General features: G+C 42.9%; 1 protein-coding gene across 1 annotated transcript in view; it reads right to left on the minus strand.

The window, feature by feature from the left end:
* rngtt (RNA guanylyltransferase and 5'-phosphatase) overlaps window positions 1-27727 on the minus strand; it is a 178495-nt gene that overhangs the window by 35744 nt on the left and 115024 nt on the right. Inside the window, exon 12 of the mRNA XM_066677731.1 lies at window positions 26324-26392. Coding sequence (XP_066533828.1) covers window positions 26324-26392 — 69 coding nt within the window. The remainder of the gene's footprint in view (window positions 1-26323; window positions 26393-27727) is intronic.

The raw sequence follows: 27727 nt of genomic DNA on the forward strand, positions 1-27727 counted from the left end.
GACACACAAACAACTAATGGTCCAAAAGTTTTAATTCTCACAGATTTAGAAAGTGGTGACCTGCCGAGTTTGTCAGAGAAAGGCCATCTGACTGAAACTAGAAATGACCAACAATGCTTCGTTTGTATAAAGACAAACGACTGTCAAAATGGTGCTGCAACAAAAACAGACCCACAGCAAACAAACGTGGCACGCAGCAGAAGAATCATGAGGCTTTAATTAACGTGCCACTAAATGCTTAAAAGGAAATAATTAAAGGAACCTCATGTGCAACCGTTGGCCTCAGGGGTATCACCGCCTTCTGTGGCTAGAAGACCCCGATATGTTACCGCTCTCCCTCTGGGTAGGCCAGCGCCTGATAAGATGACACTAACTTAGCATACACTATCTGGCCCTTTGCTGTAAAACCTACTACTCTGGAAAGGCTTGAGAGTAGACACTGAACCACATCTGTGAGATTTGATGACATCCATCCACAAGAACATCACTAAGGTCAGGCATATGCAAAACGTACATGATGGGGCTCCAGCTCTGAGAAGTCTGTCCAGTGCTGGTGGGCTTTTCAACACTTTCACCAACGTGTCCAGCACAATGCACCTTAAAGTACCTGAATTCACTGATTGTACTAGAAACTCATGTATGCCCATGTCCCTCTGTGGGTGAAGGCTAAGACAAAGCAACATATCACTGTCAGAACTGTCAGGGTTCGTACAGTACTCAGCCTAATTTCAGGCCAAAGACAAGACAGAAATAACATGAACCTTGGATAGAAGGGTGAGCAGAACACAGACTGAGCTTCTGAACACGAGCTGTGCTTCTGTTTTCTTTTCTGGATTTTGAGTGTTGGTTGGTTGGTTGCGATTAGGTTTGTTTTGAACAGTCCCGGGTGGTATATGTATTTTTTATTTTTTGGTGTGACCTAGAAGAAAGAGGTTCATTAAAGACATATGTCTTTCAATGACAAGAGACCTATTAATGCAAAGCTAAACAGCACAGAACTGACAGCTGATTGGCTGGTTTGCACTGAAGTGAGGGTCATTGCCTGTAGACAGACGTAATGTCGAGAGCTATTACATTTTCCTGTTTCTATTTTCAGTTTTGAGCTAGTGGCTGATCTCCCCTCTGATCATATCTCTACTGGGCCACAGTTGACAAACTGGGATTTGTTCACAGCCATGACCTGAGGTCTTTCTTACCATAGCAGCAAAGTGAAGTGGGAGCTGGGGTCATTCTCACTGGGACTGAGCTGGTGCAGTAGTATTTCATACCACGGCGAAGGAGTTAATAGCCTGTGAAGTGGGGCTTTATCGCAGTGAGGCGTAGTTCCCTGTCGAGTGGGGCATGTGTTTGCAGTGGATTGGTAATTGTAAAGTGTAATTGAAATTAGGATTGCAACACATCCATAAGCATGGCAAAGGTGCTATACAAATACAAGAGATGGTGAAAGTAATGATGCTGAAATATAGAAGGTTGTAGCAGCCATGTTGGATATATTTACTATCTGTAAATCTGAATGTCTGTTCTTTTCCCACGTATCGAAGAAGTCCTTCATTAAACTGAGATCACTGACACTCGGCCTAGTGTCCACAACTGGAAAACTCGAGCAGCAGTCCTGCCTTGATGTGCGTAGCTTAGCAACCACAGAGCCTCTGATCACTCTTAAAGGGCCAATAATGTTTTTACTCGACCGTGTGTTGCAGAGTGGGTTAGAACCAGGATTTTCTATAAAGTGATCCGGTCATGCTCCGTTGATTTGAGAAGACTTTAACAGCCTTGGTTCGGTTTATGTGAACAAAGTTCACTGCGGCAGAAACTTGGGGAATGCATGAGGAAGCTTGGCTCATTTTGGATAGAGGAAAAAAAAAACGACTCAAAACACTTGTGAATGAAATTAAGTCGGGGAAACTGTCATTAAACAGAATGTTCACATCATTACTAGGCCTAAATAGTTTTACTCTGAAACGAAGATAATTAAGGTCCAACACAACATTAACTTGGGTACTTATCAGTGACAAACAGGCAGAAAATAAGCCTGCTCAGTCTACCACATGTAATATTTCCCCTGTCTCATTTCAGCGGATACGATGCATGTATAATGCATGAACATTTAGAAGAGCAAATGAGGTTCAGAAATGGAAACAACTGACACTAGGGATGTCCTGATTTGATTCAAAGGATCAGGATTGTAGTAACAAACTGGTGTTGTTTATAGTAAGTGTCTGAACATTTATGCCTCTATTAGAGGCGATTGCTCTAAGACTGCAAGGGAAGATCAGCTTCCCCTAAAATGTCAAAAAATAAGTGATCAAATATATACTGTTGTGTTTACATGTCGATGAATAAATATGCACTACAACGCGCTCAACATTTGTTCAGAATCAGCTTCTTATCACTGGTAAAGACGCAGCTTTCCTCTCAGTCATTCCCGTAGCTTCACAGTGCTTTAAACAGTGAGGACGCTGAGCGTCCACAGAGTTCAATTGCTAAGCAGCGAAGTGCAGCGAAACGAGACGAGTGATTGGATAATTGCTGGGCTTTGTCCCGCCCATCTCAGGGCCCATTATCACGCTCAGCATCTCTGGGGATCTATGGGGCAGTGGGCTGGCCTCGGCTGGCCCGGACGCTCAGCTTCTGAATGATGATTGGGTGATCTGTCTGAGGCTGAATCCCTTTTTGATTGACAGTGAAATGAGTGAATCAGCGATCCTTTGGTGTAAAGATCCGTGGGAGTATTACATTTTCATTCTGTTCTGAGTTGAACCGGAGACTTTCTAAGTTCTCTTAGTGGCATTTTCTTTTTTAAAAATGACTAGCGACAAATCGAGCTTCTATTTCTGGTGGGTTTTTTGTAGCTGCTTGTGTTTTAGAGACGGACTTCAATCACTCTTTCTGACTTCTGTCGCAGTTTCTGTCCAGCGGGTGCTGCTGAGCGCCTCCACCGTCACAAAGCACTCACAGGCGGACACACTTCACATGGGCCAAGGCCGTTTAAGCAGCCTAGCTCTGCTGGCCACTGAGAGGACACTAGTCAAGTCCCTGGAAAAGACGCCTTGTTGGTACAAGGTCATAGACCTTGTCATCATTTTCATCATTTTCTTTAAAAGGAACGGAGGGTAGAATTTACGTATAAATAAACCGACACATTTTATGATGTAGGCCGAAATTGAGCTTCCCCTCCTTGAAAGACCAGCATCTGCCACTGGCCTCTATCTAATATGACCCCCGGAGTATCAGGTACGGGGATGTCCCGGAGTAGTCCTTTCACACATGCAGTGCCTGGCTGATCTTGGCAATCAGTTCTAACTTGTGCTGACTCTGACTTTACCTGGAGTCTATACTAGGGGGCTAGCGGGATAAAGTTTGCGTAAAGTCCGGGTCAAATGTTGCAGGTGTTCATGTTTGCGTATATAGCTCCGACAGTTAAACTCCGGCACACTTCTGGGTTACCGTGGATGTTTGAAAGGGGTTATTCGAGACAATGCAAACATCCCCATAATATCGTTTATAATCTGCAGTAGTTAGGACAGTTTCTGGACATCAATGAAAAGTTCTTATTATGGGAAATGGAAACATATATCTCCAGTCATCTTATGTTTTCTAATGTTTTTATGATATATTTTGGTGCTTTGATCCCAAGAGACCTGTACATTATTACTGATATATGAATTTCCATCTTGCAAATCTTACCTAATTTGTGATGCTATATTACTTGCATTATGAGTTTGGGGGCAAAATAACAAATAGCCCCCATGATTTGGACCCCATAAGGAAATAAAGAGCCCTGAATGTTGAACCTACTGAAACCCAAAGTGCTGAAAACGGGCATTTAGGTCATACCCACCCCACACACCCTGTACAAATCCTCTTTCACTTTCCATCGACGACGGCAGAATACAATTTCTGTGGCTGTCAAATATTAATATTTTAAAGTACCCGAGTCTCTTAATATTCTGCTGTGTCTTGCTCTTTTACAGAGGAAGTCACTACCCATTATGTCCAGCATCAAACACCTTGTACTCATCCTGTGTGCGGAAGAACTCTTCTGATTCTGGCTTTCAGATTCCCTAAAAATTAGAAGCTTCTTCCCATAAGGCTATGTAGAGTTTAGCTTGAGTTATGCATTTCGGATCTATTTCTGACCAAGGTCTGTTCGATAATCCACCCATTAGCATTTGTACATTGAGTGCCTATTTCCTCCAGCTGTTGGTTCAGGGATCCCCAGGGTCCTGAAGACTTGTTGCAGGCCTCCGCTACAGGAAGAGTGCCAATGACCATGGAGCAGAGGATCTCTAAATGCAGAGAGAAACCGGCTAGTGACTGCTGTCTTCATTTTATAAAACAGTTGTTGTACTGACATCTGTTGTCCAGGATGTATGTTGTACTATAGATCTATCTATTTTAAACATGGCTATCTGTGTGGTAGCTCCAGAAATGTGAGAAGCACTTTGTAGAAAAATGTAAAACTAATCACTGTGAAAAAAATGAATAAATATTCATTCATTTATTTATTCTTTGTTTGTAAGCACTTATCCACTTCAGGGTGTTGGTGGGTCCAGACCCTACATGGAATCACTGGGCCCAAGGCAGGAAAACAACCTGAAGGGGGCGCCAGTCCTTCACAGGGCGACACACCCAGGGAGACTTTTATTTATTTTGTTATTTAATTATTTATTATTTTAGTCTCCAATCCACCTACCAATGTGTGTTTTTGGGCCGTGGCAGTGTCATAAATATTTATTGCTATTTTTTCCAGTGGTAAGATTTATGTACTGCACCTTTAAAATAAGTTAAATATCCTCTGCTTTGCCTCTTAACCTCGATGTCTGAATGTATGAGTGCAAGCAGTAAAGTTCTGAGCCGTTTTTAAAGTTACGAAGGCTGGATTTGACATAAAAATGAACACCGCCACTATCTACCTCTGCTGAAAACATTGTATGAATAATATTAGCGCTGTGCCGTGCCATCCTTACCAAGACTCACCTTATCTTAATGAGGTGAAGGTATTAGCTTTAAGGACAAGCCCAGCCGTTCTGAGAACCTCTGGATTCGATTGAAAGGACTCAAAGCTCTGTATTTGTGAGTTAACTCCAGGGGAGCGAGGGAGCGAGGGAGGGATGGAGGGTGGGAGGGAGTTGTGTGATAGAGAAAGAGGAACATACAGAGAGGTAGAGCCAAAAAAGGGAGTGATAGAGGGTGACTGAAAGAAGGAGGGAGGGCTAGAGAGAGGACAGAGGCAACGACTGTGTATCTGATGCTGTGATGAACCTGGGCGAGTGCTGCTGAAAGGAAGCTCGGTGAAGCATCCCTATCTCCTACAATAGGCACTCAGGACAGCTTGGTGCAGGATAATGGAGCAGTGAGACCCTGTGAGAGGGAGACCACCTCAGGAGCAGGAGCTCTCCAAGCACCAGCAGCCACATCAATGAATGTAACTAAATGGAAATCGGATCTCGCACCACTACGGAGGTGCTACTCTCCATCAGAAAGTGTGCTTCTACTTTTGCAGTGCCAGCGAAAGCATAATGAAACCAACACCTGGAAGGTCCCTTATGTGAAACCACAGAAAAATATTGAATACAGATCAACAATGGCTCTCTTTTCATGACAGAGGTGTTCCATCATTAAAAACATGGGGGTTTCTTTAGTTTAGACCTGTGAGCTTCATACAATACCACTGAAATGATTCAGAGTGGTTTTTGTGACCTGAACTAATCATCATTTACCAGTACCTGACCTCACTAATGTTTAATGGCCATTATATCCTCAAAGAAATCCTCCAATAACTAACGTAAAGCATTGGCAGAAGATTCAGAATTGTCACTGAAACGAAGAATTCTCTATTAACATCATGTATTTCAGAGGAAGTCTTGAAGAAGTAGATGCTCCCAAACTTCCTAAGTTTGGTTTGTGAACTAGAGACAAACCAAGAGAACACAGGAGTCTTAATCTAACATCTGAGACATACTTTGGCCAAAATACTGCAACACAACCACAGCTCCCGTCTAAGCATCCCTGTTCAGAACGGCTGTTTCAGCACCCGTTCCTTTAAATGAGAATGGGCCAAAGCTCAGTTCAGCTCAAGAGCCCAGGAGTGAGGAGCAGAAGCTCTGGGTTTTAGCCATTTTTGCTTGGTTCTCTTTCTTCTCCGTCTCCATTCTCTAACGTTTTCTGTCTTATGCAGCCCACAAAAACACTTCTTTCACAGTGTGTGGGTTGGTAGGCTCCAGATATCAAAAATAATGTGCACATGCAATGAACAAATGTCTCTTTTATGTAAAAGTAATAGTAAATAATACTAAGAATAAGCACAGCTCAGATACACGCCTACAATCTGAAGGATGAGATACAGAGATGTATCACCTAGGGCTAGATGATATGGCAAAAATCAACATCCCAATATATTTCCTAACTTTGGTTGATACAATATAATTTCAATATCAATATTATACAGATACCTCCTTAGCTTCAGTGGATTTGGACTATGGCTGTTGATATTTACATGTAGCCATTAAATTGAATTGCCACAGTGAGGTTAACTGTTAGGCCAATTATGAGAGCGTGCAGTCGTGTAATCATAAAGGGCTGCGGGTTACTGGATACAGTACACAACTTGTTAGCTACATCTGCCTAACAAAGCTTGTCTTGGCTTTCCAAACATGCCTTGGCTGCCTGCGTGTGCGGTAAAATAAACAGCGTGTAAATGTGCGCTTTCACCAAATAATTCCTCGAAATAAAACTTAGAAACTGAGAAGAACCAAAACTCAAGTTTCCAACAGTGTTCTTGATTTAAAGGTTTGCTACTTGTTACATTATTCATACCACTCGCTAGTCCCTTATGCTCACAATACTTAGAGAGTGTGTGCTGAATATCAATCTCTGTTATATTCTGCCCTCTAATCAGACAAAACCCTCATATCGCTCTCATTATTCAGACACATTGTGTATGCATGAGATACAGAAAGTGAGAGAGTGCAAGTGAGAACCTTCCCACCAACACTCATGACTCTGCTCATGACTTTGCAAGTGTCGCACTAAATAAATGAAAGGGTTAAATCAATCAGGAATGAGGTATGAATCCACAATGCCGCTTCGGCAAACAGTTGCTGGGGTGTGATATGACTTTCAGACTCCTGGTGATCCAGAGGCTGTTCTCTAATGGCAATCTGTGCTGCATTGTGACGCACAGCTTCTTAAGCTAAGAGACTGCAGAGCAGGAGGTCGTCTACTGCTTTTACTCAAATGGGCTCTCCGTCTTTGTCCTGCTGTATGTGGTATGCTATGCCAGAGAAATCTTGTGATATACAGGGTGAGGTTAGTGAGGTCCGGAACTGATGTTAGATGATTGGTTCATGATTCATCATTCCAGAAAACACACTTTTGCTCTACAACCTGTTCATTCATTTTCTGTAAAACCTTCATCCTTGTCAGGGTCGTGGTGAGTCTGGAGCCTACAAGGAATCTAGTGGGCGCAAGGCAGGAACAGACCCTGAACAGGGTACCAGTTTATAACAGGGCATCACACACTCAGGGCTATGGACAATTTCACATAGAATACTACATCTACCTGCCAGCATGTGTTTTCAAATTTTGGGAGGAAATCTGAACAACCGGAGGAAACCCTCACAGACACTGGGAGAGGATAGATAGTCCCCTGATGTGGACATTGAACTCAGGACCTCAAGTTTCTGAAGCTGTGTGGCAGTGACACTGGTTTTACCACCACGCTGCCCTCTACAACTCAGTACAACTCCCAAAAAGCAGACTGCTCTTGCCTGTCCTTGGCCTTGAGCATTGAATGAAAGCTGTGTCCATAGTGGGTTCACCTTAAAATAGCCAAACTCAAGCAACATCCTGACAGAATGGTGTCCTGAATGTTACCCTCATGTAACAGTTTCTGTCAATGCTAAATAGTTTGCAGGACTTTAACACTGACCAGTCTTTTATTAGCCAAGCAATAACACCACTGTAATTACATCTAAACTGCTGTCAGAAATCTACCATGCCTTTCTGTCCATTCCATAATAGCCCCAGTGGAAATTCACAGAGTTCCAGGAATATTACAGATGACTTGTTAGTGCCATCTGTCTCTGTCCCAGTGGAGGGGGGAGCAGTGGTGGGTATCGAGGGTCTTCTGGTCTGGTCACAGGCTGGGTCATAAAGAGGCAAGAGGCAAGGGCCTGTTACTGTAGCACCAGGGGCATTGTTATGCCTCTTCCCATAATGTCTGGCAATCCCGGCACAGTGGAAAAATACCCCAGGCATGCTGTAGGCTCCTGATGGTCGCCTAGGGGATGAGGTGCCCCGGGCAACTAGGAGATCTTATGCTGCCAAATGCAGCTCCCTGCTGCTCTTAATTAAGTCATCATCGAGCGAGAAATGACGTAATTTATTAGATCTTTCTGAGGACACATTACGCATGCTTGGCTAATCCAGATAAATAATCAGAGCCCCAGGACGAATCGACCGCTCCTGGCGATTAAGCTGTTTTAAAAAAAAGAGAGCTTTTTCAACCACTCTTTTTTTCCTCCTGCAGAAACACCTCTCCTTCTCCTACCATTGAGGAATGCTGAAATCAATTCTCTAAATTTCACAGTCCATCCTACTGCTTTTCCAACAGCCATCCATGTGGACATTAAATCTGAATGGTCTGTGAAATGAGATGTATTGACAAGATCATGTCCCACCTCCAACAGGTTCCCTCACAGATCTACAGATGCATACCCAGACAAGAGCGCTCACGAGCTGTGTCTGGAAGAAAACGGATGTTCAGAGAGTGAGAGGAGTACTATCAATGAATGTGTGTGTCCTAACTGTCTGGAAGGTTATGAACCATTACAAATAGGGCAATTCCAGCAGTCAGTGAGCAACTGCACGGAACAATTACACATCTGTCATCCCACATTTTGAAATTATTTCTATTGCTAAGTGACCCATAACTAAGCTTCACTTCAAAGGGTACTAAGTTGCCATTCTGAAAAGTAAGGCACTGAATAGGGAAGTATGGGTGGAGCTAGAATGTGTCAATCATAGACTGGTCAAAAGAAATCAAGACAGAATTGTATATGGCATAGTAACCATGTCTAATTCTTGATAGCATTCCCATGAAGCATCAAGGGAAACCTAGGACATTCCAAGGACCAAGTGATCAGTTCCAGCCTCCTTATACTTCTACTATGTACCGTGATGAGAGGAAGCCAGTAAATCCACAAGTGAATAGCCACAGTCCTGGAATGTGGTTAGTACCCATAGCATGCCAAACGGCATTACGCAGGTAGAAAAAAAATGCTATTACAGGGATGTCAATCCCAAATGCCCCCGAGTCATGTTCTCTGTAAAAGCTCACATCCTTTTATTTCTGTCCTTTATATTCTTCCCTGGGTCTTTGGAGAGTTTGCAAACACTCGCCACCAACCTCAGATGAAGAGATTGAGTCTCCATAAAAAAGCACAGAGAGAAGCACACCGCCTTTCCGCTCCAGACAAGGAGATATGTAAAACCGAAGGCAGGGCAGTGAAATTAATAATATCTATCCCAGCCTCTGACATCAATTACTTCAGGGCAAAATTTTCAAAGAGCAGGCAGGCGATGGGAGTCCACACTTGGGTAGACGTTAGATATTACTACACTTCATCTGATAGCGGTCCTTCATAAAAAACCAATGATGAAGCTAATTTTCCTGAAATTTCATTATTGTTTGCCCATCTCCGAGACTTAAACAGCCATTTCACATCGCAACAGGCTGCTCTCCGTGTTTGGGAAAAGGGTAGAGGGGTGTGCTGTATGTCTAGAAGTCACGGAGGTTGGCATCTCTCACTTTTGGATCTTATTTTTGATAGTGGTTGAAGGAAAAAGGGGATTCTGATGGAGTTTCGTACACATGGTGCAAAGACTGCCATCTGGAACGTGCCTTCAGTTCGCCATCGTGCCATCTGCAGCGATGACATTCTCTTTTGTAATTAATACCCGACATCTTTCTCTCTCAGCCTCCTCCTTTCTTTCTTTCTCTCTCGCCCTCTCTTTCTCTAGGCACATTCTTTAGCGTCCACAAATGCAAAGCAATGTTCCAAGGACACGAACATATCTGAATAGATAACGAGAACACACATTGGCCGTTTAATGATAAAGACTCTCACTTTGTGCTGAATAGAAACGGCGCACTGGGCTTGATGATAAAATAATAATTCAACATTTTTCCTCATAGTCTCTCAGCATGCAGCATTTATTACGTCTTTGGCCATGTACCTCCGCAAGGTAGCTGTTCAATACCTCTCAGAGACACATTTCGTGCTTTATTCTTTCTCTCAGACCGAAGGATGCCCAAATCATTGGTTTCACAGTCCATCCGGACGCCTTCCGGGTGGTCATTAAATTTCTGTGATTTCTGAGATGAAACACATTGACAGGATGCTTGTGTCCCATCTCCTGCAGGTACGACACATCTGCTCTACCCATGTTCACAGATGACCCGAGTGTGCGAATGTAACAGTGTGTGAGATTGTAACAAAAATTGAGAGAAGGTGTGTGTACATAGTGTGAGATTTCTTTAAGGACAGGTTTGTGAGTGTCCCTCAAAATGCATCAAAAGGCAAAGACTCTGGTGGTGTTCTTGTCCTTTTTGAGAAGGCCAAAAAAACAATCTAGGTTTCCAATGACTTCTGAAGGAAAACCAAAGGGGTTAAATTCCAGATTCTGCCCCCTGTCTAGCTCTGTTTCTCTCTGTCCACATGCTTCTGTTTGTGGTCCTTGCTTCTCCCTCCATCTCACTCACTTGCAATTGTTCGGTCAACAAGGTGACTGACAATTCTCAGGTCCTCCCTGGTCTCCCTTTGCCATTGTCTTTAGCTTCACAATGTGTTTGTAATGAGTTTCTATGAATCCCGGCGTAGGCTCATGTTTCACGTACAGAAGTCAATCTGTCTTCCTAGTATAGTGTCACCTGTGTTGTCTACAGCATAGGTCTTCAGCTTCCAGGCTTCTAGGGACGACACTATACCTAACTAGTAAGTTACCTGAGTAGTTACATCTATAACATTGTGCCAGAAGGCAGTTTTAAAATCCTGGCCTGGAACTTGAATGCATGGTCTGGGTTTGAAGACCTCTGGTCAACCTTATTCTTACAGCCAAGTTACCTCTACCATTATTTAGATTTTGAGCCTTAAAGGAACACCAAGTAAGATTTGGGGTTTTCATTGAGGGGGTAGTTTCCTACCCTCCTCCAAAAGTTACATAGTGTATTTTCTGCAGTGCTGATGCTGGAGTAGCAACGACAATGACTCTATCCTCGCTAATACTGCCCAGTGGAGCTGCATAATGATTATGAAGCCATAATTTTAAAGTAAAACATACTACGTAGTGTTCCTATAATACAGTTAATAAATACTAGCCCATTGTTTGAAGCTGCCTCTTCCCTTTCAAGCACAGTTTCCCCCAGAGCACTGCTAATAGATTGAGATGCTCTGGAGCAGCCGTCCATGAGCTTAAGTTCACCATGTTCAGTGCCAAGGAGTATAAAGGGAGATGGAGGAGATGATCCGCATTCTTTGGATTAACGAAGCACCGCTTATTATCTGAGCTGATGAGCTGGTGCAGTGTTTCTGATCCAGAATTGATAAGTGAAGCCATCAAATCCTCACAACAATGTTCTAATATCCAGCGTAAAGCCTTCCTCGAAGAGTAAAACATGTTACTGCAGCAAAGAGAAACAACCCACCTATTAATAGAGGTTGGAGCTGGGTTTATATTACACACTGCTCTGTGAAAGCGCTACTGTAGAACACAAACCAGCTTTGGTCCGGCTGATATTTACTTGGCCTTGAAAGGTCGGTTTGGACGTGCTGCTTGCTAAACACTTGTGACTAAGCCGTCAGTTACGAAAAACTAGCACACTGCTCAGTGAGGCAAGCATGTCAGAAAGTTTCTGGAGGCAGAAGCTGTGGAAAAAAAAATAAACACTGTATGTTGCTTTCATTTCACCTGATAAGCAAAAAAAAAAAAATGTTCAAAGTGAAGAACTGGATGTTCCTACACAGTTTCATAAGTGGGCTCTCCTGGCCAAAGTGATCTGTTCAAAGAAACGTTTACGAACAGAAAAATACGCCTGGTTTGTAACATTCATCTGCTGTTCTGTAGCACAGCTAGAAGGGATTGATTTTGATGCAACTAAATGGAATTCAATAATTACAGCTTTTGCAATTATCATATTGCAGAGGCTAATAATGTAAGAATGATTAACAGATCAAATACTGTGCAGGTCTGCTGAGAATGTGTGTGTGTGTGTGTGTGTGTGTGTGTGTCTGTGTACACTTGTATATTGACAGCAAGCTTCAGGGTCCTGGATTTTTCAAGGTCTCTGTGTGTAATATTGAATGGCTGCTGAAGCACATGCCAGTGCAGCTGTCTATCAAACGTTAAAAGACATCTTGCTTTCTATTTCAAATATTTTGAGTAACACTTGGATTTTGCTGTTACTTTTCACTCAAATAAGAATTACCCCAAAAAAAAAAAAAAATCACACAAGGAATTTTAACAGTGTTGAAAGGACAATCCAGATCAAAATAAAAACATTCATTCATTGTCTGTAACCCTTATCCAGTTCAGGGTCGCGGTGGGTCCAGAGCCTACCTGGAATCATTGGGCACAAGGCGGGAACACACACACTCACACCTACGGACACTTTTAAGTCGCCAATCCACCTACCAACGTGTGTTTTTGGACCGTGGGAGGAAACTGGAGCACCCGGAGGAAACCCACGCAGACACAGGGAGAACACACCGAACTTGTCACAGACAGTCACCCGGAGGAAACCCATGCAGACACAGGGAGAACACACCACACTCCTCACAGACAGTCACCCAAAAGAAACCCATGCAGACACAGGGAGAACACACCACACTCCTCACAGACAGTCACCCGGAGGAAACCCACGCGGAAACAGGGAGAACACACCAAATCCTCACAGACAGTCACACGGAGGAAACCCATGCAGACACAGGGAGAACACACCACACTCCTCACAGACAGTCACCCGGAGGAAACCCACACAGACACAGGGAGAACACACTACACTCCTCACGGACAGTCACCTGGAGCGGGAATCAAACCCACAACCTCCAGGTCCCTGGAGCTGTGTGACTGCGACACTTACCTGCTGCGCCACAGATAAAAAACAGCTGCCCAATAAAAAACATAACTATCACTATATCTGACCTAAAGTATTACATATTACCATACCATCATACCATTTCCAAAGAACATTACCGTACATGGTAAACACAGCCGAGGGCTAGCCCAGGGAGTGTGCATAGCAAGTTTACTTGTTGTGCGGAGCTAGTGGGGTTCAACAGCTGAAATTTAATCACGCAATATTTTTCATAGATTATGACCTCACTAAACAGTAAAGACAGAGACTGCACCGTCATTAGAAGTGTATTTATTTTAAGTGAAGTATGTTGAGTAAAGAGGTGTGTGCTAATTTGAGCCAATAAAATTAACTTCATACGTTTCGTACGAGAAATCTCACTGCAGTGAGACAGCAATATAACAATATCATTTTTGTTTTCGCTGTTCATTTCCAAACACCAACATCTTTATCCAATTACCACGGTGTACAGTATTACCATCACCCTGCCTATGCCTAAACATGGTTATTCACATGTAAATATGGTGCCACAGTAGTCACAAGAGTGAGCTTTTAAAGGTTAGAAGCTAGAAAAAGCACTTTCAGATGATATATGTTGAAATAGAGAAGACGTTTAGAGAAACTACAACTGCTCCAGGGCTGGTTTATGGGAGAGAGCGCTTTTGAAATGACTTTTCTTTTATTAGCTGGTGAATAAAACAGGAAAGCAGACTTACTGGGAAGATGAACATCTTAATGTAGTCGTATAACTGCAAATCTACATTACAATGGAACAAATGGATTACAAAAATGAAAAGTTAGTTTAATCAAAATGTCTTCCTTCTTCTTCCATGAAGCGTAGGCTTAGCGTAGATACAAATCAATACAAACCTTAAGGCCTGTTTACACTTGGTATTGACATGTGGTTGTTTTTGGTGATCGGATCACATTCGGATTTTACCTGTCCACATGACAAGCCGGACGCATTCTGATCGGATTACAATCGGATCTCTCAAACCACATCTGGAGGTGGACCTTGTCCGTATTTAACACAAGTTTAAACAGAACACACTTTCCGTGTCACAACAGATGAATGCACTTGTGTGTGTGGCCGAATTTTTCACAGATTCTTTCATGTCAATTGTTGCTTGCGAAGGAATGAAAGGAATCGGTGGCATGTCCACAGCCTGTTCCTCAGCTGCTGCAGATGATTCCTTCCCTGTTTAAAAACTGATTCCCAAGGCTTGAGAGCATATAATACACAGGGAGTAGCATGAAAGAAATATTAACAGCCAGGCAGGGAGAATAGAATGGATATTCTACAGAGATGTGTGTGCTTTTTATGCTGGAAAGTAAAATCTGGTCAGATTGGGGATGCATTTTAATGACAAGTGTAAACACAATCTGGTCAAAATATATCCAAATACTATCCACATACAAAAAAAATGCATGTTAATTCCAGGTGTAAACAGGGCATTAAAGTTAAAGAAGCATATCGTCGCTGTCCAGTGAAAAAGTGTAAGAGGTAAAAAAAAAAAAACGTTTTTAACCTAAAAGTCAATGTGTCAGGAATCACGGGGCGGAATGACGGAGGCGGACACACTTGCTAAAACACAGTCAACTTTATTTAGGAAAGAATAACAAAACAGAGAGATAGCAGAGACATAGACAAAGGAGCTAAGCGAACTAAACTAGGACATAGAGTAAAATAGACGAAACCTAAACACTGAGTGCTAAATAGACAGAGAAACAGACTCAACCTAGACATAGAACTAAATAGACAAACCTGGACACAGAGCTAAACAGACACCTAGACAGAGAGAACTGAACAGAAACCTAAACAGAAAGAACTAAAGATGCTAAGCTAAGACAGAGAACAAGACATGAAAGCGCTAAACAGACCAAGCGAGAAACCTAAACTGAGTAACATATAAGACACAGACTGGAGATAGCAAACTGACAACAATGGAACGAGGAACAGACAAGGCAGAATGACAGAGGAAACAAAACAACATGACTTGGGGGAATGAAACAAATGACCGACAAGAGGAAGTGAGACAAGGAGACTTAAATACATAACACAGACAAGACACACCTGAAACAGATAACGAGGGTAATAAGACACGGACGAGGAGGAGGAACAAAGGCAGGACATGGGCGGAGACATGGACAATAACAAACAGAGCCATGTGCTAAGAGAGCACACGGCAGGGAAAACAGACATGACAGGACGAGGGCGTGACACAATGTAACACGATTTAATTCCAGGTCAATCTGTAAAATAATTAACCCACAAAAATGTAGACACACGTTTTCCATTGGACAGTGAATTATATGTGGTTCAAACACCTGAACATGTAGAGATCAACAACAGTGGGGGGGTAAATAAATTAGCATGGGGCATGTCATTTGGAAGTGCTTATAGAAAGAATAACAACAAGCTCTAAGCATCTTTCAAACACTTCGCCTCAGATGTTCCTCCATACCAAAAGCTTTTGGAAAAACTAGGTGTCTTAATCACAGTGTATTAAACAACAAATGTAAGATAAGAACCTACAATCCTGCCCAGTCTGTTTCTGCAGTTTTGCCTTAATATGACTCTCTAAATGCCTTACACCAAAACATGGAGAGCGTTACAACAACCTCAGTGTTATGTAACAGAAATAAAAGCCCTGACTCTGTAATCACTTCTATTATGTGAAAACCTGAGCTGAGCAGTAGACTGTAGGGTCTGAGAGAGAGAGAGAGAGAGAGAGAGATGCTAACAGAAGCTGTACTGTTGACAGCTGGTGACAACCCGGCAGATGTGTCTCTTGCTGGAATCTTCAATAAGCGTCTACGTTATCTGAAGTGTGGCACAAAGGCCTGAGTCCAATCCCGGGTAATCACACTCCCTCCTGGCTCTCCCTCCCGAGGGAGGTTCCCTTCAGTGAGAAGGCCCAGGCTATTCTCACACCTGCGCACTACTCAGTGTGGTCTGAGCTGCGGCTTATTTCTGGAAGCAGATCTGCTGCTCCGCTGGGGTTTCACACTGGCTCATTACAAGACTTCTGCACACCGAGACCTGATGGCATAAACCGCGAGATTAAAGCCACTACATTAGTTCCAAAACTGCCATTTTAAAACAGAAAGCAAGAGGCTCCGAGGGCTGCAATGCCTTTTTTGATTGCTCTGATTGATTATTAAGTGGCTGAAATATATTGGCTTATGATTAAAGGCACGTATTTGTACCTCTATCGCACCGGCTGCTAAAGATAAAGTCAAAGAGGGCTGATTTATTTCGTCTTTCTATTCTTAAAAGATAAGAAGCTGAGACCAAAGCTTCTACACTTCCTTCTGGTGCAGTAGTACCTTTGAGATTAGCCAATTTACATATCAAACACTCAATAAACAATGTATGATTTGTAACCTGCATAGTTAGGAGCGTGTGTATGTGGTCCCTCGTTTGTTCAATGCATGTCCGCACCAAATGTGCCAAGGCGAATTGCAGCACAATCCATTCTGGCATACAGAAGCACTCCTGATTCCAATAGGCATCAGCCTAATAAGACAGCAGGAGAGACCGAAGGCATCATACACATACATGGGATGCATGAGTCATAAACCAGGCTGGATCCATACACCCACAAGTGCGCAAAACTGTTCCCAGTACAGCCCTGAGCCCACTAACAGCCTGATTCCGTGCACGACTGCAGGTTGGGGAGCTGATCTCAGTGCAGCGCCGAGCCTTCTGACGGCTGATGTTAGTGTTATTGCGATTTCGGGAACCGATCCCAGCACAATGTGGTGCTCAATAACAGGCTGGTGTGCGACTGCAGCGTTGGGAATATCAGCGTTCCTGGCGCATGACTCATTTTGGCCCGATCCCGAGAAAGTCATTAATAGCCCAAGACAGACAGGAACACGTCTAAAGACACTTTTGAGTCGTGATTCCTTCTCACGACTCCCGTTAAAGCCGTGCTGGAGCGAGTAGGGGGTGTTAAGTCATAAGTTATGTTGGCTATAACTGCATTCTATGGGAACACATGCGATTTCAGTGTCCGCGGTGCTGTGCCAAGTAGCAGGGAGGAAGAAACCGCATGCCAGTAGTGTGTGGCAATATCCGAATTTTAATTTTAATATTTTCCAAATGCAAAACACAGTAACAGATTATGTCAGCATGGGACTTGCACTCATCCGAGGAATGTTGAGAACTCCACTGCTATTTCGTTTGTTCTCCTCCTCCCCCAGTGTCCTTCCTTGTGCACGCAACTCATATCAGAGAAGAAAACATTCAAATCCCAATGTCTTCTGGAAATACCATCATTTTTAAATGAAGCAGAACGATCAGGCATGTGCAATGTTCCCACCAAAGGAGACTCACCCGCTGGCCATTTTAGAAAGAGATGAAGAAAGGCCAGGGTGTAGACCCTTTTCTGAAGCAAACGTAGGCCAGAAGCGTCTGCATCTAGAAGCCTGCTCTGAACGTACCTGCGCCTGAGGCGGTCACTACCTGTTTACCACTGTTCAGAGCCGGAAAAAAGTAAAAATGTGGAAAGTTTCACAAGGTAAGTGTACCCTCACAAGCAGTTCATGGTCGATTATGAAATATTGAAGTCCCTGTGTTACAATAAAATCCATGTATTTCTTGTACTTCATTGCAAATTCTAACAAAGAAAATTACACCCTCCCTGAGCTCGGTTCCACTTGGACAGACAGATTCTAGTCTGAATTTGCAAGATCCAGAGAGGAAGTCAGGCAGCATTCCGACAGCTGTCCTCTGAGTTGCCTTATTTTTGGCAACTTTAAAAGTCATGCGACCTGGTAGGGTCCTGAACTTGGTAGTTAGCCTTAGTAAGAGATATTGGCATGCCCATATAAGGAAAGAGCATAAGGGACCCTATGTCTCAGACAACTCTGATGTGTCATTTTGAGGTTAATAAGGATATGAACACCCAGTTTTCCCACTGCCAAGAGACCTGTAGACACTGGTACTTACTATTTAAAGGCAATATCAATGATTCTGGGGAACTGCTGTCCTCTCTGGTTTGTTAACATTCAGAAGCTGTCTTTGAAGCAACTTGGCGAACACCGGCTCAATCCGAGCCGTACGTGAAGCTCCGAGATGTCAAGACACGGACTGGGTTTTGACAACCGCCGTCACATGAAAAGGGACTTGTCCATTCTGAGCTTTGTAGGGGAGCATCAGGGTGGACAGCTATGAGTAGCCAGCAGTGGAGAAACATGAGTGAACTTCAAAACCTGTCTGTGTTTATTTGATGAAAAAGGTTGACTCTCTTTCACCCCTCAGTGGGGTGGATGATTTCACCATGCCTGCCCCATTCCAAACTCATCTCTCTCAGAAATAAATAAATAAATAAATAAATAAATAAATGAACAAAAACAACAACAACCCAGAATCATGAATAAACATAGTAATCACGCTGGGTGACTACAATAACAGCCGACCGCACACAGCCCACAGTAGAGGGAGGAGTGTGATTCATATTTGACGAAACAATTCATGTCCTACTTGATCCGTGTCTCTCTTTCTCTCTCGGAAAGGGAGCCTGCATGTAAATGGCAGAAGAAAAGTAGGAGCGGCCATCTCCACTCTGTCCAAATACCTACGAGCCCAACAGGACTCAGTGAATCACAATCAGAGGAGTTCAAATGAGTCATGATCGCGAAGCAGTGGGATTTAAATGAGTGAGGTTTCACCAGGCACTGCATGAATGGACTCCCTTGTTCTCGAGCTAATGAATTATTCATGAGTGTGAACAGGTGGGGTTTGGTGCTCTTTGAATCAGGAATTGATGTTTCTGAAATGAAAGGGGTGAGGGATGACTGAATTCTTGGAGGCTCATGCATGAACACAGACGTACAGTAGTGTGCGATACTGCCGGAATTCCATAGCACAATTAAAAATATTTATATATGTATTCAACAAAATATCAGACGATATTTCAGCTTGCAGCAATAAAGTTGAAGCAACATTAGAATTGTTATGAGCCACCAACCCTGTGCATCGCCTGTGCAGATAGAAGGAAAAAAAAACAACAACTCTGGCACCAAGTGTTCCGGGATTAATATCAGAAATGACACATTTTCTTGTAGTGAAAGACGGGTTTGTTCAGCTCTGCAGAGACCGTCTGATTTGTTTGTCTTTGTGTTTTTTTCGCAGGAGTGAGATGAGTGCCAGCTTCCTGCCAAACTGCATCTGCATGGTGACATTCTGCTGCCGGCCCAAAGAAAAACGGCCAGGGGCCAAGCTTCTCCAAACTGAAGCACTGCACACACTCTCCGAGCCACTAACCCTCATTTATCACAACCGCGGTGAGCGAGAGACCTGACGAGAAAGCGAGAGAGATGCAACTCGTTGGCAAGAGAGAGCGAAAGCTCGGTCCACGTATTTCTGAGATATGCAGATTACCTTGACATGCGGTGGATGTTTCCATGACTACTGCCTCTTCCAGCAAAACAGTGACGGCACCGACAGGCTTGTGATGGGACACTGTGACACTGAAGAGTCGAACAGGAAATCAAATCCAGCCTGAGAAAATCACATGTAGCTCAACTGTGAACCGAGCTTCAACCCTCAGAAGACGATCTAACCGCTAACAGAAGCATGATGTCATTGTGTGTATGTTTATAATGCACTGGATTATTGTACAGTCCCATTTTTTGTGCAGCTTGGCATTCGTTTGACACAGAAAGGAAACAAACAAACCAACAAAACAAAAGACTAAATCCCTTGATGTCACCCCACACCGCTTGTTCACTAGCATCATTCCTGTAGATTGCAAAACAATGCTGGCCTGCAATATCAAAAGTGGATTTGTATCTAATTCATCTCTATCTGAAGGCAGTGTTCCAATCTCATACCAGACCTACAGCCCTTCGAGTCACCATCCCTCAAAAAGTTCTTTCACTCAGAGAATCTCAAATCTACAATATCTTAAGGTTTGAGTGGGGAAATGTAATCAAATTTAAATAGAGCTTGTAAACGAGTGGATGAAGTATATATATATGAAGTGCATTATTGCCATTCCTCAGTAAAAATAAATAAATAAATAAAAATATATACAGAACCAGTCAGACCAATAACAATTAGACCATTGAGAAGTGAAACCATTGAGAAGTGGCACACTATGCTCAGAAAAAATAAAAGAAAAATCACATTGGTGGGTAAAAAGTGGCAATTTGGAGGATTTTAGACAAAGAAGAGACTGCCAAATGTTGAAAAGCATGAAGTGAGATGAGGATATTGCTTTACTCCTGCTCCATAAGTGGGTAATATTGACTTATACTTGCTGTAGATGGAACTGACTCTAAATTCGGGAGAGCACTAACTGCATGAAAGTAAACACAGACCTAAAGTACTACAAAACTGAACAACTCAAATACCAAATGCACTTCTGTGGTAATTCAAACAGTGAATAATAACGTACAGACGACTTAAACTTCAGTCATTTTATCCCCCTCAAGCATACCATTCCACATTAAAAATGCAGAGCTTCTGAACGTGAACAAACCAAAGAACAGCCTTTCCCCACAGTCACAGACGTCCCCTTTAAAGACACCAATTCCACATCCACAAACTTTAGTTTGGCGTCAGTTACCAAAGAGGAAAAGATCAGTTGTGTACCACATACGAACAGTAACAGGGATTTAGTGACATGTTTGTTGACAGTGTTGATATTGAGTTGAATGACTACTGACAGTTGGTTGACTATACATTATTAATGTACATAAATATATATAAATTAATTGAACATATGTTAATACCAACCCTGCAGTCTCTCCAGACTCTGTAGACACTTTGTTGACAGCCCTATTAAAACGTCTTGCATTCTCAGTTGGTAAACAAGCTGAAGTCTTTTGATTGAGTTTATGATATGTTCATCACGTGTTGAGAGCCAGCCGATATGCTGGTTCATGTCCGTCGACTGACAGGTTGTTCACAGTCTGTAGCTGCTTTGTTGACTACTTTTAGATCCAAATAAAAAGTGTTACCCACTGATTTGCCATAGTTCTAAATATAACCACTGGTTTTATCAAAGGACCCTTTAAGAAAATCTTTAAGGTGTCATTTCTAATCTGACGTTCAGAGTGAAGCATCTACTGCTGCCAGCCCCAACATTTTGCAATACACACTAACCCTGACCAACTCTCAACAATCGTCTTGAACCAATCTTGAATTATAAGAAACTCTTCTATCTCTGTGCATTGAATATTTTTGCACTGTTTTAGGCATCAGCTTCCTCTGAGGATCATCAAACTCAAAGATCTCCAAGAAGTCTAACTGCTGTAGCTTAAGGCTATGACACACAGTGTATATTTATATCTTGCTCTGGATAAAACAGTCCGCAAAACACAGCAAATGCAAAATGACAACACAGAATGTAAATCAAATGGAAATTTAATTAATTATGTAAGACCCAAGGTAATCAACGTTGTAATTACACTTACATAATTATGCAAAACCAAGACGGTGATTTGATGCCGTAAGCTTAACCCTAACATTAATACCTGAACATCGCCCAAAGGAAAAAAAATAAACGGTGAGAGCTGAGATGAGAGGAGGCGAGAAGACAAGAGACGGAGATTTGGGAACAAGCGTCGTCTTTGAATAGCCCCAACTCCGAATCCCTTTCAGTATCAATTTTACACCTGCTAGACAAAGATCAAAGAGGGAAACTGGGGCAGTAAGTGGCGCATAATGATCTGCATAAAGTGGCTCATTTAAGAATGACTAGCTTGTTTGCTCTCCTGGTGGATAGGACGGTTCTATCTCATTCACCACCACTCAGGCTGATGCTGGCCAATGTGGGTGCAGTCAGCATATTCAGGATGTTGGATATGACAAATCAGCATCACTGTCATTGATCGCCAAATTGAAACTCCAAATGCACATGGCAGCTAGTGCTGATGCTGCCTAATATCCACGACAGCCTGCATACTTCAAACCGAACAGATATTTCAAAGCAGATACTTATTTTTAAACCATGAAACCAGAAAATGCTGCACGGCTTGCTTTGGCTGCTAAATAGAGCTCACATGCTCTAAGACTGCAAAATGCCCAAACATCACATTGTCACTTGCAACACTGAGCCATGCAGATTCTGACACACTCTCCTTCTTTAACTGCTTTGTTTTTGTAGTTTGAGCTGCTGTCTGGTAGAAAAAAAGGGAGCAAGAGCCAGGGAAAAGCTCTGAATTTGAGGCAGATGTGAAGAAGATATCTGAGCGGGAGTCATATGCCAAATTCAAAGCAAGCTATGACGTTATAGGTTTGAGATGGTCTGAAAATAGAAACACACATTGGCTTGATTTGGTTTGAGGATGCTGTTTTAATTTTAAAGGAGACATATTACACACAGTTACCTGGGGTCTTTTCTGAAATGTCTTTGGTCAAAGTACCATAAGGATCAATCCCCACATTAGCATACTGGAGGTCTAAACAGCCCTGGAGAATGAACGGTTTCAGCGCCTGTTCCTTTAACTGACTAGGGGCCACACGGTGTTCACACTGACCCTGAGTGCACAGGAGTGAGGAGCGAAAAACTCTGGATTTTAGCCGTTTTTTCTCAGTTCTTTCTTCTCCGTTCTCCTTTTCTCTGTTTCTCTTATATCTCAGATTGGAGAGACTCAAGACTAGGGGGCGGGACAATTCTAAAGTTTACGCATTTGATGTTAAAAGCATAGCAGAATCACCATTACCCTTGCTTTCTGACTTAGATGGCGCGCATCTGACTGAGTCGTCCTGTTTCATAGTTTCATGCATGTTGATAGGCTCCAGGTACTTAAATGGAAACTAAAAGGCCCCCATTAAAGCAATTTAGTTACTTCAAATCCCACACTGACACCCCGATCACATGACGTTGGAAGGGTGAAAATGAGCACATCCTTCTTCCAAACATGAAGCCAGCCCCTGCTTTGTTTTAAATTGCAAGTGATACTTGTGTTGGGCAATAGGGAGGGTCTCTCTGCCTCCATGGATGGCTGGGAGTGAAACTCAATGAGTCTTTATGTAATAGGAATGATTGGACATGCACTGTCCAAATAAATAAATAAATAAACCCCAACCCCAATGCATTTGTACTGATATTTATTGCTCTTAGCCACATGTTCTGCTTGGGCATCTAGTACACACAATCTTTGGACCCTGAATGGTCAGAAAGCTACTCAAATAATCAAGTCAATGATCATATATTCTCTCTCACCACTGTGAAATATTCCAGCCAAGGTTTCAACGCTCACATTATAAACACCGTATTTCAAAAGTCAGCCTTCACCTCGGTCTCTTGAATCTAGTGTTGGCCTCAAAAATAGACCACGAACTCAGAAGCAGCCTGAGTCCTTCAGAAATCCCTGTTTATACACAACAGCAACTAGAGAAACCCACAGGGGCGAGGCTCCCCAGTCAATCACCGGAAGCTATTTATTATAATCTCCTCGTTTCTACACAAATCTCGTCCCGCAGCACCTTGAACCTGCTCTAAGTGCCACTGCCAGTCTTGCCAATCCTGCCGTCGTGAATTCACCGCACATAAAAGAGGGCGAGAACATTTTCAAGCCAAAGTTGACGAGCGACGCCGTTGTGGAGCTTCTCGAAGAGGACTGATGCTGCTTGTGATGCTTAAGTGTCATCCCACAGCTCCTGCACCTGCCTCCTGTCTGCCACTTGTTTGATGTGCGGCACTGAGCGAGCTGCAGAATCAGAGAGAGACGGGGTGTGTGGTGTCACTCTACAGAGCTGCCTGTGTGTGCCCTCGTCCTTGGTGCCGTGTTTGTCTGGAAGCCAGAGATTGTTGACGGGGGATTAATGGGGTTGATAAGCTCTGGGCATCTGTTGATAACCAGAAACAACAGGCAACATCACCACAGAGAGAGGGAGAGAGAGAGAGAGAGAGAGAGAGAGGGAGGAGAGGCAGGCAGAGAGAGCTTGTATAAAGACTGAAGGAATAGGGGAGAAAGACAACAAAATCGAGAGTAAAAGACAGAAAGAGAGAGACAGAGAGCGAGTGAGTGAGAGACAGAAACAAAGACAAAGAGAGAAAGAGAGAGAGAGAGGGAGAGAGAGGCAGGCAGAGAGTGCTTGCATAAAGACTGAAAGAATAGGGGAGAAAGACAACAAAACAGAGAAAGAGACAGAAAGCAAGAGATAGAAACAAAGAATGAGAGAGAGAGACAGATGAAAAGGAGAGTATCTAGAGAAGGGCTGAAAGACAGCAAAAGAGAGAGACAGAGTGAGAGAGGGAGAGACAGAGGGAGGCAGAAACAAAAAAATTGCATGTACAAAGAAAGAGAAGCAGAAGGTGGAGAAAGACAGAAGATAGAGAAAGTGAAGAGAGAGGGAGAGAGGGAGCTAAAAAGGGACAGAAAAGGGGAAACCAAAGAGAAAAAGAAATACAAGATAGAAAAAAGTGAAAGACAAAAGAGCACAGACAGATAGAGAGGGTAACGAGACAGAGAGAGAGAGAGAGAGAGAGAGAGAGAGAGAGAGAGAGAGAGAGACAGAGAGAGAGAGAGAACAAGATAGAAAGGGAGGGAGAGAATGATAGAGAGGGAGCTGTATGAACAGAGGAAGGGAAATGAGTAGATACGCCCACACACAGCTTTCAGAATGATGAACAGCCCTCTGAGACGGAGCTGTAGAGCAGCAGCAGTGACAGAGTCGAGTTTAAACCACAACACCTGAGCGTCTGATCCCTGCTGAACAACACAGAGACCCAGGAGGAAAGTGAACAGTGTCCAGGGGGAGACACAGTGTCCACAAGGACTCACATGGTTTGAACACTGACCTTTTTTCCCCTCTTATCCCAAAATGCAGGCAACCGGCCAAGACATGTTCACTGTCAAAAACATTCTTCTCTAGTTTTGCACTGCAGCTACACTGAGAAAAACAAAGTCCTTACCATCACCTCCTTCTTTCTGCACTCACTGTCCTCAGCTCCACTGACCATACCATTGCAGACTGTAGAGCACCGGTGGCTCTGCATGCTTTGTTAGACGTGGTTACACCCTGGTCTTCATTGGTCAAGACCCCCACAGCAACACGTGTGCGCTACTGCACCTGACTTTGACCAGTGAGGTGTGACCAGAGTGGACACTGAGTGGACTTAAAAACTTTAAAAACTCAAGCAGCACTGCTGTGTCTGATCCACTCATATCACACAGCGTCGTCAGTGGCACAGATGGACATCTAACAATTCATTTGAAATCAAAAGTATGTGTCCCCCTTTGTGGCAGCAACAGCTTCTTCTCTTCTGAAAAGGCATTACAATAGACGCAGGAACATTACTGTATTCAGCCTGAGGATATGATTCCAAATGCCTCTCAAAGATATATTTCACATTGTAAGATATATTTTAATAAACATGATAATTGTCTATCCCTACATTTTATAACACATACGTTGCTGTGTTGATTTGTTAATTATAACAAACAGATCTGCTCATGTAATCTCTGACACTGTTAAATCTAAAAATGGACTAATTAAGATAATGAGATGGCTACTGTTTTCGCTCAGCGACGTAGCTATGTCTTTCTATAGATTACAGGAAGTCACACAATGTTAAAACAGACATAAGTAATTTTATTTCAGAATAAACCAGCTCTTTGAATAGCAAACATCTCAGGCAATTAGAATGAAACCACTTGGCTTGATGGTAACAATTTCCTACAATAATGGTACTTACTTGGGTAAAATGTGGGACATTTCAACCCAAACTATTTGGCGTAACTAAGGCAACATACTAAATGCATCACCAAGTCTGAATAGCGTAACTTGGGTAAAATGCTGCAAACTTCCTTCAGATCAGATTGGCAGAACTGTAGAATGTAGGAAATCTCCACCAAAAGCCTGGGTATAATGGAGATATGGGAAATTTCCACAAAGTCAGAAGGGCATAACTGGGGTAGAATGCTGGAAATTCCAGCAAATCTGAGTGGGATAACTTTGGCAGAATGGAGACAATGTCCACCAAGGTTTTGTGGCATTACTTGGGTAGAATGTGGGAACTGTCCACCAAATCTGAGTGGCATACCTTGGACGGAATGCTAGAACTTTCCACCAAATTGAGTGGCATATATACATATCAATAGGTGACAGGACTCCGGTGGGATGAGCTGTGGTGAGTCAGTGAGTATGGTTGTGTTTTATTTTGGCAAGTGCACACCCGAGTAGAATGCTTTACTGAAGGATGGCTATGCTTTACTCACCCCGATGGGCTGGAAGATGAGACCGTCCACTTCATGACTGACCTGGGAGGTGAAACTGCCCTCAAGGAGCTGCAGGAGAAAGAGACAGAGATGTTCACAGTATTCAGTAAGCAAGAAAAAACAATCACAGAGAGATATATAGAGATATATGGGAGGGGTAATATGAGGTAAACCAAGTATAAGAGGAAGCAGATGAAACATTAGCAAACTGACTGGCATTTGTTCCTCGCTCGTGAAGCAAAGGCGCTCTATTCAAATTCAGGTCCAAATGCCGAAACTCATCAGAGCGATCAATCCTGTCCAATTTAGCATGAAATATAGAGCAGAGCTCACTGTTTGATCATTTTCAGGGGCAGACAGCAGTATAATTAAGCATGCCACTGTGTGATCAGTGAAGGAGTTAGCCATCTTATGAACTGCACTGAGAAAGCAGATGTTCATTTGCACTAAATAAAACATATGAGTCCTGTAAGAGACAAGCACATGGGCCTAGTTAAGCAATGACGCTAACAAGACGCTGGGCTTTCCTGTAGGGATACACACTCATATCAGGCAACATTTGGTGCTGACAAATTGGCAAAGGGGGGAAATTACCCAGATTGCTTAAAAAACTACTGATTCTCAGAACCAATTCTACACACCAGTTACACCATACTGGCCCCAGATGCTCTGAACATGTGTGGGGTGAGTAAGGTGCTTGTTGTACGGAACCACATTAGCCGGTGTGGAAATGACAGTGGGGGAAAATGTCTTCCAACTGTGTTTGGTGAGAACTTCACATGGTGGCACCCATTAAAAACTTTAATACTACAAACTCCTCCCAGCAGGAGACAGTGAAGAACAAAATGGCTTCATAAAGGCTAATCTCCACCGAATGTCTCCAAAAAAAGCCCAAATTTGAATCCATTCCCTGCTGAATCATTTTAAACACCAGGAAGTGCAACTCAGATAGATTCAGAATGGATCATTATGGCAGGTGAGCATATCCTGTGATCAAGGACTCTTTTAGCCAAGGTTAGGGCACTAAGAGCTCCATCTTAATACATGGAAAAGAAAAACGACTTAAGTGAGAAAGCAGAGATGTTTTCACCAAGAAAAATCAATGAGGAAATATCAAGAAAAGAGCCTTATTCTAAGTATATCCAGAAAAATATAAAGGCAGGTTTGTTTCTGCCATACACCTAGGAGTCCTGGGTCCACTGATGAAGGACTAGAGGGTGACCAACACCAACAGTGCAGCAACTGTGACTTCATATCTACAAGATGAACCAACAAGGTGGTGGTGGTTCTGACCATTGAAAAACAGAGTGAAAGAGGACTGTCAACCTAGCCACAGTCCTAGCCACTATGTTACAGTGAACTTAACCTGCTTAAGATAAGTATAAAACAATTCAGGTAATAAAC

The sequence above is a fragment of the Hoplias malabaricus genome, chromosome 7, assembly GCF_029633855.1.
Source record: "Hoplias malabaricus isolate fHopMal1 chromosome 7, fHopMal1.hap1, whole genome shotgun sequence".
In the NCBI taxonomy this organism is placed as follows: Eukaryota; Metazoa; Chordata; class Actinopteri; order Characiformes; family Erythrinidae; genus Hoplias; species Hoplias malabaricus.